General features: G+C 32.2%; 1 protein-coding gene across 2 annotated transcripts; it reads right to left on the bottom strand.

The window, feature by feature from the left end:
- Positions 1-288: 288 nt before the first annotated feature.
- On the bottom strand, positions 289-5,582 carry LOC111892843 (disease resistance protein RPV1). 2 transcript variants are annotated; one of them, XM_052767295.1, is made up of 6 exons: positions 4,956-5,582; positions 3,363-4,467; positions 2,965-3,270; positions 947-2,869; positions 626-713; positions 289-487 (listed from the first exon to the last, which is right to left on the bottom strand). In XM_052767295.1, exons 1-4 carry the CDS (start codon positions 5,432-5,434, stop codon positions 1,151-1,153), a joined length of 3,609 nt encoding a protein of 1,202 aa, XP_052623255.1. In that variant the 5' UTR covers positions 5,435-5,582; the 3' UTR covers positions 289-487; positions 626-713; positions 947-1,150. The 2 variants fall into 2 exon arrangements, with proteins under 2 accessions (XP_052623255.1, XP_023744667.2); XM_023888899.3 differs by having other exon boundaries at positions 289-713.
- Between the last annotated feature and the right edge of the window lie 8,706 nt (positions 5,583-14,288).

The raw sequence follows: 14,288 nt of genomic DNA, 5'->3' as shown, positions 1-14,288 counted from the left end.
TAAACTTAATGTCAAAATCAGAAAAAAGTGAAAAGTTAGTGTGTTTTGTGGGAAAAAAATTCAATTTTAACCCGTTCGCATGTCATCTTAACATGCCACGTCATTAAAACTAATATGTCATCATGTCACATCAACAACTTGATTGACACGTCGTCATGTCACATCAACAGGTAACCTGATTGACCAGTCAAATTATCAGAATTGTAAAAAAATTGGATAACCCAGTGTTAAATTTGATAAAAAAAAAAAAAAGCACACTGTCAAATTAGAATTTTGGAATAAACTTAATGTCTTTTATGATATTTACCTTTTAAATTATGCAAAAAATGTTCCTTCACATATTATTAACATGACCGTTTAAAAATTCATATCAAAGTTCCCACCAATTTCATCAAAACTTTCTACAAAAGTCGTTGTAATTTGACTTATTCAATTCCCACTCAAAACCCTGTGATGTTTCCTTCTCTACCCAATAGCTTCACAAAGTCTTCGCATGTGTTACAATTGGTTTTTGGACATCAAATTCCAAATTGCAAGAAATGATTTAAATGTTAGGATCAATAGCAACACAAATACAATAATGATGCAAAAAAAAATGGGAAATAGAAGGGAATACAAGTTTTACTTGTTAAGTACAATTTGCATGAAATCCACATCTGTTGCTCGGATTTTTTTGATTAAGTTCTTGATAAATTCTGACATTGTATTTGGATCTGTCAAGACATTGATGGTTTTAACTCGGTAAGATTCTAAATTTAACACAAACAGTGAATAAGCCACTCTATAAAACCAAGCTAAAACTATAACAGGGATTTTTCTTTTATGCAAGTACTAGTATGTTTTTTAAAGTATAATTACTGAATTTTGCTAAGAGAATTAATTATTGTCACTGATTTCAAAATTCGAATCAAAATAAGATGATCAAATAGAAAGCAAAAAAAAGTACCTATCAGAATGGTTCTTTGTGAATTCCTAGGCCTTCGGAGCATCACAAAAGCATATACCCTCCAAAAGAGCTATATATAATCCATATATAGTCCTGATTTTCTCTCCAGAAGAGCCCTTATGGATCTAGGGTAGAGTACTCCATCATAGATAGAGACATATATCAATCATGTCGCACTGATTTGGGACTCTAATACACTGTTATTCACACATCTACAAAGCAGGTATCTTCGTACGAGACGGTTTGTATCTCGGATGTAAAACCACAGGATTCAAGAAGGCCTCTCGACCCTGAAATACGCAGACCTTTCATAAAACAAATGTCCTGTGGAAGATGACTTATGCATGTACCTTCTACCCCTAAACTTTCTAAACGTTTTATCTTACAGATGCTGATTGGAAAATCTCGTAAAAGCTTGCACTTCCTTAGGGATAGTCTCTGTAGACATTCTAATCGGTCAAGATCCTCTGGTAATTTCTCAAGTAATGAACAATGAATCAGATCGAGCTGTTTCAAATCTTTCAACATACAAATAGAATCCGGAAGATGCTTGATCACTGAGTATGACAGATATAGCGTCTCTAAACATTCTAGTTGGCCAAGATCCTTTGGTAATGTCTTAAGTGAAGAACAATGAACAGCGAGTGTTCTCAGTTGTTTCAACATACAGATGCTATCTGGAAGATGTTCAATCTTTGCATACAACAAATATAGCGTCTCTAAACATTCTAGTTGGCCAAGATCCTCGGGCAACTTCTCAAGAAAGGAACAATCACGAAGCTCAAGAAATACCAGATGTTTCAACATACAAATGCTATCAGGAAGATGTTTAATCTTTGTATCTAACAAAGTCAGATTTTTTAAACATTCTAATCGACCAATATCCTCAGGTAACTTCTCAAGACTCCAACAATGTTTAAGTTGAAGAACTTCCAGATGTTTCAACATACAAATGCTATCCAGAAGACGTTTCATATTTGTCCTAGAAAAACTTAGCACTTCTAGACATTCTTCGTGGTCAAGTTCCTTGGGAGCCTCCGGATAGGCTTCGAGTTTAAGCTTTCTTAAACATCGTAACCCACAAATGCTTTCTGAAAGTGTCTCAAGGTTAGTGCAAGCACACAGACCTTCATAAATAAGCTTCTTAAGATTTCTAGTCACACAGTCCTTGGGATCATCAATGTAAAAGCATTCAAACTGAAACTGTCGCAAAGTATTGTCTGGGTGAAGTGGACATGTTTCAAGGGACTTGGCAATCAGATGTGACTCAGCTGAAGGATCAATCTCAAGTGATTCATCCTTTCTACTAGAAGCAACATTCCTTTTGTCAAACATAAAAGATGTAAACCTCAAACAGCGAGTTAAGTCCAAGTGGACAAGATCTTCTAGACATCCAATGGGAACATGAAGTTGTACCAAATTCTTACATTCTGTTAGATCTAAATTCATTAGATTTGGAGTCAACCCAAGGTCAAGGGTTTTCAACTTTGAATGACTAATGTTGAGGGATGTGAGCTTTTGACATTTATCGGCCATGTGAAGGTCTTCCAAATCATAACAGTGGTTAAGATTTAAATACACTAGATTCGGAGTCCACCCAATGTCAAGGGTCCTCAACTGTGAATTAGTGAGTGTCAAGGATCTGAGATTCAGACATTTACCAGGCATGTGAAGTTCTACCAAAGCATTGCACTCATTAAGATCTAACAACTCGAGATTCACACATGAATGAAGGTCAATGGTCTTCAACTTTGACTCACTGAGGTTGATGGACTTGAGATTTGGATATCCATTGAGCATGTGAAGTTGTACCAAGTGACGACATCCTCTTAGAGACAACGCCTCGAGATTTGGACTAGACCCAAGATCAAGGGTCGTCAACTTTGAATAACGGAGGTCAAGAATCTTGAGCTTGTTAAGAACCTAACATAAACAAATGAACAAGATCAATATTGGTTTAATTACAAAGCAATGGATGTATGGCATCATGTAAAACAATCAATTAACCATAATTCTACCTTTCTTTCTCCCCCTTCCCAAAGTTGTTTGATATTGCTCCATTCCATCTTAAGTGTAACAAGATTATTAGCTTGAAATGTGTTGGGTAAAGACCAGAAAGGGTACCTGGACCAATGCAGATATTGTAAAGCATTTGGAAAGTATTGGCTGACATTATCATATTTCCTTTCTTCCGCAAAATTAGATCTTGTATTCCGAGATATGTGAAGAAATCTAAGTTCCCTCATCTTTCTAAGACCCTTCATAACCATTTCAAAATTGCCTCCCATTAACTGGAATTGTATGTATCTTGTTGCTTTAGTACCCTGTAATGCAAAAGCAGTCACCATGAAACTTGTGTCATAAGAAATGCATAATAGGCTAGTTTAATAAAAATTACAAATAAACTTGACCTTACCAAGTCATTAGCCAATATATCTTTAATTTCATCATCAATCCACAATCGGCTGTGTTTCTGAGGCTTATCTGGGTGCAAACGACGAACAATATTTCTGCCCATTTCTTCAATATGGTCATGCATGCCCACAACCTCATAATATTTACCAGTAATAGTTATAAGAGATTTTTGCTCAAGAACTCTTAAACCATTTGTTGCATGAAATCCACAACTTTCAAGCGCTTCGATTACCACGGGTTTCGACCACCCTTTCAGTAAGCATGCAACATTGAGGAATATTTCTTTGTAATCTTCCTCTAGATTGATGTAGCTTAATTCCAATTTCTGAAGAGTTTCCTTTAACGGAATTGTTTTCAATCTTTCTAGTGCATCTATCCATTCACTCTTATTTTTACCACAAAGAAATGAACCCAAAACTTTTATCGTTAAGGGAAGACCAGCAGCATACCGTACAACTTGTTCCGATAGCTCTTCATACCCTTGAATTGGAATCTCTCCCCCAAATGCATACCTACTGAAGAGCCCAATCGCTTCCTTATTTGATAACAGATTGACATCAAGAATCAACTTCACCCGGTGTGCCACGAGCACCTGCTCATCTCTTGTTGTAATGATAATTCTACTTCCCGGTTTGAACCAATTAAGATCACCAGCTAACGCCTCAAGCTGGTCTATATGGTCCACATCATCTAGAACAAGAAGAGTCTTTTTATTACGCATCTTCTTCATCATGATTTTCCCATCATGCACACTACTCACATTGATGCCTTGATCAAATAAGGCATCTTTAAGGACTTGATTTTGCAACGATTTCAAACCAGACAAAGAAGTATTTGAATTTTCCCTAACATTCTCAACAAAGCTTTTAGCTTCAAACCGAAAGGATATTTGATCAAAAACCGCTCTGGCCAAAGTTGTCTTCCCAGCACCTCCCATCCCCTTGATACCGATTACACGAACATCATCAGTACCAATTTCTAAAGATGATACAGCATCCTTTACCCTGGTCTCCATGCCTATTAGTTTTTCATCAGCATTGAAATCAATGGAACGTAACTGTAGTGAAATTTCTTCAATAATTTTTTGGATAAGTTTGGCTTCATGCCTATATATTAAAGAAGATTCAGTTAGTTTGCTCAAAATCCCACGTGAACTATAATAAAATATACATGAAATAATAACATAACCATACAACATGAGATGTCTTGGATGACTAACAAACAAAATCAAGGAATATTGCAGAGATATGATAATAGAATAGTGATAACCGTGCAGACTGGAAATTAAACTAATAGATATGCTCAAATAACTTCTTTTTTCCTTAGTGTTGAATTATGGAAAAAAAAAACAGAGACCTCTTTTGTGAAATTATTAGAATATTGAAATTGGAAACTGAGTTGCAATGGACATTATTAGGAATTATTCGTAAGTTGTAAGTTTGGTTAAAATTGATAAGAAAAAAGGGTCCCGGCAGGTCAAAATCGGGTCAGGTATAACAACCGGGTCCAAACTATATCGACCAAAATTGGATCTTGTGATCAAAATTAAAGATTAATTATACAAAGATATGATGATCGATGAAGGAAGGATTACCCATTTGCAGTGTTCTTCAACTCCCATCCAGCCAGATCTGCCGCTTCTTTTAGAACCTCTTTCCATTTCCCAGCAGCTTCATCATTTTCATGTTTAGCAAAAGCTTTTCCCACTGCCCCGCTTTGATTCCGGACCTCTGTCGGTTCCACATCATAGAAGATGGGGTATGCAGTATGCTCAGTCGTCTTGTGACACTCCATTATCATCACAAGCTCATCCAAGCACCAAGCTGAAGATGCATAGTTCTTGGAGAAAACAATGATATAGAATTTTGAGTCTTTAATGGAACTGATGAGCTCATCATTGATCCTTTTCCCTTTTCTAATTGCCTCATCATCCTTGTAAGTATAAATGCCTTGCTGCTGAAGAGCATTATAAAGATGATCGATGAAATTGGTGCGTGTGTCTTCACCTCTAAAACTCAAAAATACATCATATGTAAAGCTTTTCTGAATGGATGCAATCGAAGAAGAGGCCATTGAAGGTTAAGGCTTGAAGGATCTCCTATTCAGATCTTTGTTGCGTAAAGTTTATGTGAAATTTGGACGAGGTGACTAACCCTATCAAGAAGATGGTTGTTTAGTAATGCCAACGCTGAGTGATTGAAAAAGTAGTATTCTGGAGAAGGAACTAGGAAGGCCACTTTTTTTGAACTTTATAATTTCATTCAAACAAAAACAAAAGCTATAATGATTATGTTTTCTTTTAATAAATTAGTAAAATAAAAACGTATAATGGATATAATAATTTTGTATATATTTTTTTTTATTTTAAGATAAATTAAATTAAAATTTTTATTATTAGCTATTGACTAGTGGGAAATCAAATCCCCATATGAAATCAATTACCCATTTTATATAATAAAATAAAGATGAGTGGGAAATCAAATCCCATGAGAAAGTTTAGATTACGTTTGTAAATTTTCATAATCATGGTGGGTCTTTGACAAAGACTTCGTTTATACATGGTTAAAGTTTTCTTAACGAAGTGGAAGAAAAAATAAAAGTAAGGGTGTTATGGGTATTCCGAATTTTGTTATGAGTATTTTACATTTTGTTAAAATTATACCGATACAAATTTCAATAAATAATTATAAAGGGGTATATACGAAATTCTTCCGATATAAAAATACAAAACTTATATAATTAACTTTAAAAATTAGATGTGATACCTTATCGGTGGAGATTTCTGATATTTCTTCATTTTCATAATTTTGACTTGGATTTTCATTCTAAACAAAACATATATAATTAACTATACTTAAACAAAATATCATAATATGTTGAGAGTAAAATATACCTCATCACTTCAATTCATTCATATCATAATATATAAGAATATGTCATCTCAAAAAAATGAAATTATGTATATTTACTGTTTGATATATATATATATATATATATATATATATATATATATATATATATATATATATATATATATATATATATATATATATTATTTCAAAGTAGTTTGTCTCTTATAATTACCGGAATCACATCTACCAAAATAAATTTCAATTTACAAATTCCCCAAGCATCTTACTTATTTAGTTCATTCTCACCCCTTTTAATATGTAGGAATATCATTTCATTAAAATTATAATAACATACTAAAAAAAATCGTATGTATAGAAAAGTTATAATAAAATGGTCCATACAGATTATATATAATAATCTTGGAAAAAAATAGTGAAAAAAAACACCAAATATCTTTTAAGTTTCGCATGATGAATTATCGTTTATCGAAATATTAAACGACTTCAACATAATATACGATATGACTTTCAACATAATATACGATATATAATATACGATATGTAGGAATATCATTTCATTTATATTATAATGACATCTAATATTTTTTGGGTTTTTTTTACTAAAATATAATCAATCTTCTTCTAAAAAAAAATAATCCTTTGTTCCCGAATAGATCATTCTGGACCCGAAAACCAGCTCAAGCCCAATAATATATATATATATATATATATATATATATATATATATATATATATATATATATATATATATATATATATAGGTCCCACACACAAAATATCTGGAATACATGTTTCGGAATTAGTAGATCCGAAGTACCATCTACCTACATTTCGGACCAAGTTTTCAGCATGGATTCGTCAAACCGAGTAAGTTCCACACTTTAACTTACTTTGCATTTGATTTTCTTAAACAAATTACGTATTTCGGAATGGTCCGGAACACGAAGAATAACTCCAGAATATCTTTTTTTTATCTTTTTGTCATTGTACGTGTATGAATGTTATGTAAGTCCTTTGTAATGTGTTACTGATTAGTTGTTTTAGTCCGAAATTAGGTATTATAGGGGTTCTGGAATGGTAATGTAGGTCCGGAATACGATGAACGTTGTCCGAAACCTAATAATCTATTCCGGAATGATGATCTGGAATACTTATAATATACAATTTTTTTTCTAAGTACTGTTTAATAACCCATATTAGTCCAAGGACGAGTTAGCGTGGATGTTGTTAAAAAAAAGGGTTTTACGAACGACGAAGTTGTATTCCATTTACAAAAGTTTTTGGAATTGCGCCCGATAAAGGTAGAATCGAAAAAAAAAATATAATTTTAATTTATTTTTATGGTAATGTATTAAAATGTTTTGGGATTTTTTTTAGCAGATAGACGACCATGTTGATATTCAAAATAAGATAAAACAAATGAACCAACAAAGGCACCCATAAAATTAAGAAAAAAATCAAAAAGTGTGTTAAAACTTAAATTGAAAGCAGATAAGATTCTGAAAGATGGCACCGGAGCAAGTGCAGACAAACCTGTTATGATAGACTAGTTGCAATTATGTTTTTTTTTTTTTTTGTTGTGGATATGTTTTAGGAAGTGTTTATGGTTATTATTAAATACTTTTATGCACATTGGTTTTTAAATAGTATATTATGATAATTTATGTATATTCTATTTTCAGTCTCCAATATCTAGTGACTCGAAAAATCAGGATGAGTTGTCTATAGAGTATTTTATCCCATTTCTTGAAGACGAGCAATGACGTCTTTTTGATACGACTGCATTAAAAATGATTCATAATTATCAATGTGCTAAACAACGAATGGTAATACTAGAAATCTCATTAATGTCTTCACCTGAGGACCGGAGAAAAGTAGCATTGTATAACTTGCAAATGCTCCTTATTACCATGTTTGAAGATATATGACAAATTGTGAACACAATGGGCATCATCGAAGAAACATGTAGGACAACTCTAACAATAGAAGATCGAGTCGAATTGACTGATACTGGTTCCGAACTAACTGAGACTTACATGGAATTGTTTGAAAATCATATAGACACGGCTAGTTTGCATCGAATGCAAGTTCCCAGTTATCGGCCACAAGTGTAATCTAATTTTAAATATGGATATTATATGTCTTTCCAAACTGAATTTTGTGAAACGAATGGTATGATTATCTAAAATGGCAATTATCCTTCTTCATTAACATTATTACAAAAGGCATTAATACATACTTAGATTGATTTCTAAAAATCAGGAAACTGTAAGGGATATATATTTTGTTCTCGATCAATAAAATATGCTCTAATTCTAATGAAATCTGTTAGACAGTCCTATTCTGCACGCAACTTATTGATCTCCTTATTGTGTGCATGTTGATTTGTTGTGCGACTTCTTTCAGAGTCCCTTTCGTTTGCTTCTCCAGCAGCCTTCATAGCTTGGAAAACGTCATCATACATTTTATCCGAAAGTGGGAAATTTGGGCCTTTCGGAAACGAGTTATTATCTGAACAAACATAACAATCTCCTTCTCCACAATGCCAAACACCATCATGAGATGAACTCGTTCCAATTTTATTTCAACGCAGAGGATTCATGCTAGGTGCATTTTAAGGTCGAAAAACAAGTGTCCGAAATAGCCATTCCGGAAAGTTGTTGCGGGTCCGGAATGGGGTTCCGGAATAAGGGCCCGAAAGACTATCAGGAATCTATGACATTTACTGTTCAGAATGACTACACATAATGTCAAGAATCTCTGAATTTTACCGTTCGGAATGACAACTCATGTTTCAGGAATCTATAACAATTATTGTCTGGAATTAGGGTCTGAAATATCAATTCCGAAATTTGGCTCTGGAATGTGTTTCTGGAATAGTGTCAGTAACTATAACCCTAGTAAATGCCATTATATAAATGAATTCAAGCGTCCAAACACTTTTACCTTGGTTTACTACTAAAAATTCATTTCTCATAATCCAAAGAAACGGCATATTGCGATTGTAATGATGAAGGTATTATAAGGACATTAACTACTAGAAATTTCCCTGGACGAATTTTTTATGATTATCCTAAAGAGGTATGTCGGTTATCCTTTTATTATTTTTCTTTGAATTAATATTAATTTACACAATATACGTCATGTGTTTGATCTTAGATTTTCAGGGACCACAGTCTGGGTTTATCTGTTGAGTTGAAAAAGCAAAAGACAATAATTTGGTGATAGTCAGTGATCGAAGAAGAATCTTGAAACCCAAAATATGCACTTGAAGATAGTGTTAATTTGTACTTGGATTTTCTTTTTTGGAATCATTGTGTATAAGTTGTAAGCTCTATGTTCATCAACTAAGTTTCCATTTTGTAATGCTTATTAATCTTTTTAATATGTAATGTTTTCTTGTTTGTTAGTATTACTATGGTACTTATAAATTATGTTTTTTTCTATCTTTGGAATATGTAAGAAATATTAGGACAATAATAATAGTTTTTATTACACAATGCAAATCAATTACAAACATAAATAATTGTAATTACATTGGCAATAAAGATGTAATCAAAGGGTATGGTATTTCCCATTCATTTGGAGGGGGAAGAGGGTGCACGGTTTGTGTCTGGTAGGCAGTCTGAAATATTTCATCCCGGTAATATATCTGAACCATAAGGTAATTCATGGATGTTCGAATGACGTGATGTCATAATAGCATGACCACAAGCTATACCCAAACAACGCCATTTCCCACATGAACATGTATGACAGTTCAGATCAACAACATAATTTTTTTAAAATCAAAAACTCGATAAATGTCGGATGGGAGCGGAGACAAGATCTCTGGCGGGATCTTTGTTGCTTGCCACCGAACAGACTTTTGCATCCTTTTATGAAGAACCATGTCAGAATACGGGGTGAGTACGGTAGTCAAACTCGATGAAAAGTAAATATGATCGAATAAGGTTCTTGTACAAGTATTCAAATAAATTTAATATTTCATCTGGTATTTTACCTGCCATAAATTTGCTTTCATCGAAAGCCCGTTGAATGTAGCCACGAATTGTCTCGGTAAGCATTATTATCGGTACATTTTGTTGATTTACCAATAACACAAAAAAATTCGAGAAAATCAACATTGACTACATTCCAACAGATGTTAGGAAAATAGGCTATTGCATGTTGGCCGTTTCGCATTTCCAATGTTGGCAAGCATTTAACGAGCATCATGGGTCAGCCGACAAAAATTTTCTTCAAAATCAAACATAGTATATGAGTTAGATGTCATCTAGAACAAAGTTTGTAATGTTCTGCCAGAGACGGCTCTTATACGCATATACTTGAATACACTTTTAGAAGTATACCCATGATAAAAATAAGGAAAGACATGTTCTATGCAAGAACTAACGACATCGTCCATATATTTTATGAACGATACTTCCCTACCTTGTCTTAAAGCTTCTCTTAACCTCATAAGGAACCAGGTACAATAGTAGAGATTATTTTCCACGGCCAGACCAAATGCTATAGGGAGGGTCTGGTTGTTCCTGTTGATAGCAACCGCTACAAACATTGTTTTTAGGTAATCCACTCTAAGAGGGATACTACCTATGAAGATGACATGTAAGAAGAAACATATAAATGCTTGGATCTGTATTTTTTTGGGAACAAAAAATGAATTAATTTAGATGTAGAAACATTATATATTTAAAAGAAATAATAGAAAAGTGCAAAAAAAATATAACACACATATAATAGCCACAAAACAAGCTTCGAAACGATCCATCAAATCAGTTTTAATATGAGTATAAGTTTCCATGTTGGTTCGCCTAAGGTTGTGAAGGTAAACACGTAGGTTGTTAAATCTTTTTTCGTGTTGACTTTTTGAGAAACTCATTTTAATGTAGTATTATAAGAGATAATATATATATATATATATATATATATATATATATATATATATATATAGAGAGAGAGAGAGAGAGAGAGAGAGAGATAGAGAGGTTCAGGTATTTTATCTAATTATTGTGTGATTGTATTCATAAATGTGGGCCAATCAAAATTAAATAAAAAATTAAATAATTAAATAAATAAACAAGTGTATTTTAGTAATTTGATAAATAGCTTCCACAAATAGTCCCTATAATCATGCTAGCATTCACTTTTAACCTAATTTCTTTTCTTATATACAGACGAATGGAATATAGTGAGAGGGAAACACGAATGCAATAAGGGGGTGCAAAGGGTCGCATTTGGTTGATCGATTGGTGAGGAGTCACTGTTATGGTCGTCGGTAACATAAACAAATGGAGAGTTCCATCAACCAACGCCCAAAGAAGATTGACACCACCGTCATTTGTTGTTGTCGCCGCCACCATCGTTTGTTGTTGCCGCCGATCTCCAGCCGCCATTCGTTGTTATGGCCGTCGGTAAAACATCTCCACCCTCAAATTTTTGTTTATTTGTATCATCCTTCGATTGAAGACTCGAACGATTCCCATTGAATTTTTTTGGGGGCTCAGTCAACCTTCGAATTTGATTGCAATCAGGGAAGAAGACAGAGTACTGTGCAAACATTAATCCCTTTTATTTAAATCTAACCCTCAAATATGATGTAATTGTGTATTTGTTCCAAATCTTGATATCTCCTTTGAAGTTTCTTCAATGAGGCAGTAGGTCCACTTTTTACAATCTGAGATTCCTAGAATTCTTTGAGAGATGTTGTTAGATCTTTATTTTCTTGTTCTAAATACACCATTTTATAACTCATCTCTTTGGATTGGGAATCGTTTGTGGCTAAAGATTCTTAATTCAGATTAAGTTCTTATTTCCACAACCTTGGTGGTTGATTTTGATTTTGATTGAAATCACTTTATTCCACCTGATTTAAACTTTTTTTCTGCATTTGATCGATACGATTAGGTTCTTATTTAGTCCCATGTGTTTCATTTGTTTGGCTTTTGTGTTTCAGTTGTATCATTGTATGGTTGATGATTGCGTTTGATTTACAATATAATTGAATAATACCCACTGATTCATCTGTATAGTAGCAGCGAAACCTAGCTCTAGTATCACCCTCCAGCAACGGCGCCCACCTTTGAGAGCCTCTCGGTATGTTTGAACTCATAAAACCAATCTTATATTCTCCGAATTTCTGCAATCGCACGTAGATAAAAGGGAAAAAATGTTTTTTGGGTTTTGTATGGCTCGTTGTGATTAGGAAAAAACAATTGTGTTGAATTTCTTAATGCTAAAATTTAAAAGAAAAAAAAAACATATTTTCTATGTTTTTGTTTCTTGTTCCTACTGCCGCCAGGTTCTCTTTATTCCATTTATTCTACTAGATTAATGCTTTATGAGTTTGATATTCTTATTATTTTTTCAAATTTATATCTAATTGACAAACTTTAAGTTATGGGAAGATAGAGTGACAAACTAAATGACTTCAAACAGAATATATATTTTATATAATTGTTATTGTTTATTCTTCAGTAAACAAAAGTAGTTACTCCTCCTCCAAGGATTTGTGTATGTTGTTTTAATTAGATTGCTTGTGTTAAGTTTGGATGGTTGGTCATCTGTAAGAGGCGTCCAAGTTGTCACAAATTTTACTCCTCCTTTTTGTGTATGATTCATATAAATGTCAATCAACTTATGAAACTACTTTCTAGTAATCCCTTAGTGGTTTGTGTATTTTATACAATTCCAATTCTATCGGAATGGAAACACGTATTCTAATTCTGTTTGAATGGAATATGGATATTTTCTCATTGATTATACATGTTCTACAATTTTTGGTTATTTATTTTGATGCAATTAACAAGTCCGCATATTTTTCCAACAGAATATAGTTTTTTATTTATCATTTGCTAATGCGTTCTTGGATACTAAACTACAATTGGATTGTTTTCATAAAAGTTGATGCTTGAAGAACGGACAACAGAATTGAAAGTGTTTCTTAGCAACATTATTCTTTTAGAATGAATTAGTGTATTTGTTAGATTTTGATGTTTTCTTCCCGATTTGAAAGTTTTTTAGTTTTATTCTTTAACAATAAATGTAATTCTTATTGTTACATGTATTCTATAAGAATTAATGTAATTTTTGTTTTAATTCTTCAATTGCTGGTTCGAGAATTTTTTATTCTACAAGAAATTTTTAAAGTCATAATCAAAAAATATGTTCAAGAATATTTTTATTGTTTTATGGTTCTAGAATATTTTTATTTTTGAACATACTCAAACATATTCTGTCAGAATGTCCGGATTATAAACCTTATAATTCGTAAAATCGGATTTTTAAAATTAATAGAATCTATGGTCCCTTAAAATATGCAAATTTCCTTTATTAAATCTATATTAGTTGACTAAAATACCCTTCTAGTTAAATTAGATGGTATTCTTCAATTGTATTTAATTTAATAATATGTATTAATCACTTTCTTAAAATAAATAAACTGATTGACCCACATTTATGCATATAATAACACAATAATTACTTTAAATATAATAACCTAAGCCTATATATATATATATATATATATATATATATATATATATATATATATATATATATATATATATATATATATATATATATATATATATATATATATATATATATATATAGGGTGAGGTTCAATAGAGAACCATAATTAACCAAGGAACCAATCGTGAGCATCAGAAATCATAACGATCAACGGCCAATAAAATAGATGTACACTTTTACATTGGATGCACACACACCGGATTATACCAAAAAATTCACCATTTACAAAAAAAAAAAAAAAAAACCCACCATTTTTTTCGTTTAAAAATTTTTTTAGGCCATGTTTTTTATCAAAAAAAAAACCGAATATACCGTTGTTCATGATTTTTTGTCCTCTTTCCATAGAGATCCATGATGATATATAAAAAACGAACTTTTTTTTTTCGAAAAAAACTCACTTTATTTTCTTTAATGAAAAAAGTTAAGGTCTATTTTTTATAGAAAAAAATTAATAAATATATCAAAATTCATATTTTTTATACTTTTTAAACATAGATTCATATTCATGTAAATAAAAA

Source organism: Lactuca sativa, chromosome 9 (assembly GCF_002870075.4).
Source record: "Lactuca sativa cultivar Salinas chromosome 9, Lsat_Salinas_v11, whole genome shotgun sequence".
Taxonomy (NCBI): Eukaryota; Viridiplantae; Streptophyta; class Magnoliopsida; order Asterales; family Asteraceae; genus Lactuca; species Lactuca sativa.
This window is presented reverse-complemented; position numbering and strand designations above follow the sequence as displayed.

Excerpts from the sequence above, each read along its gene's own strand:
- LOC111892843 (XM_023888899.3), bottom strand. The coding sequence starts at position 5,434 with ATGGCCTCTTCTTCGATTGCATCCATTCAGAAAAGCTTTACATATGAT. Across the intron at positions 4,468-4,955 it reads TTGAAGAACACTGCAAATGG|GCATGAAGCCAAACTTATCC; the intron begins GTAATCCTTCCT and ends TTTAATATATAG. Across the intron at positions 2,870-2,964 it reads GGGAAGGGGGAGAAAGAAAG|GTTCTTAACAAGCTCAAGAT; the intron begins GTAGAATTATGG and ends TGTTTATGTTAG.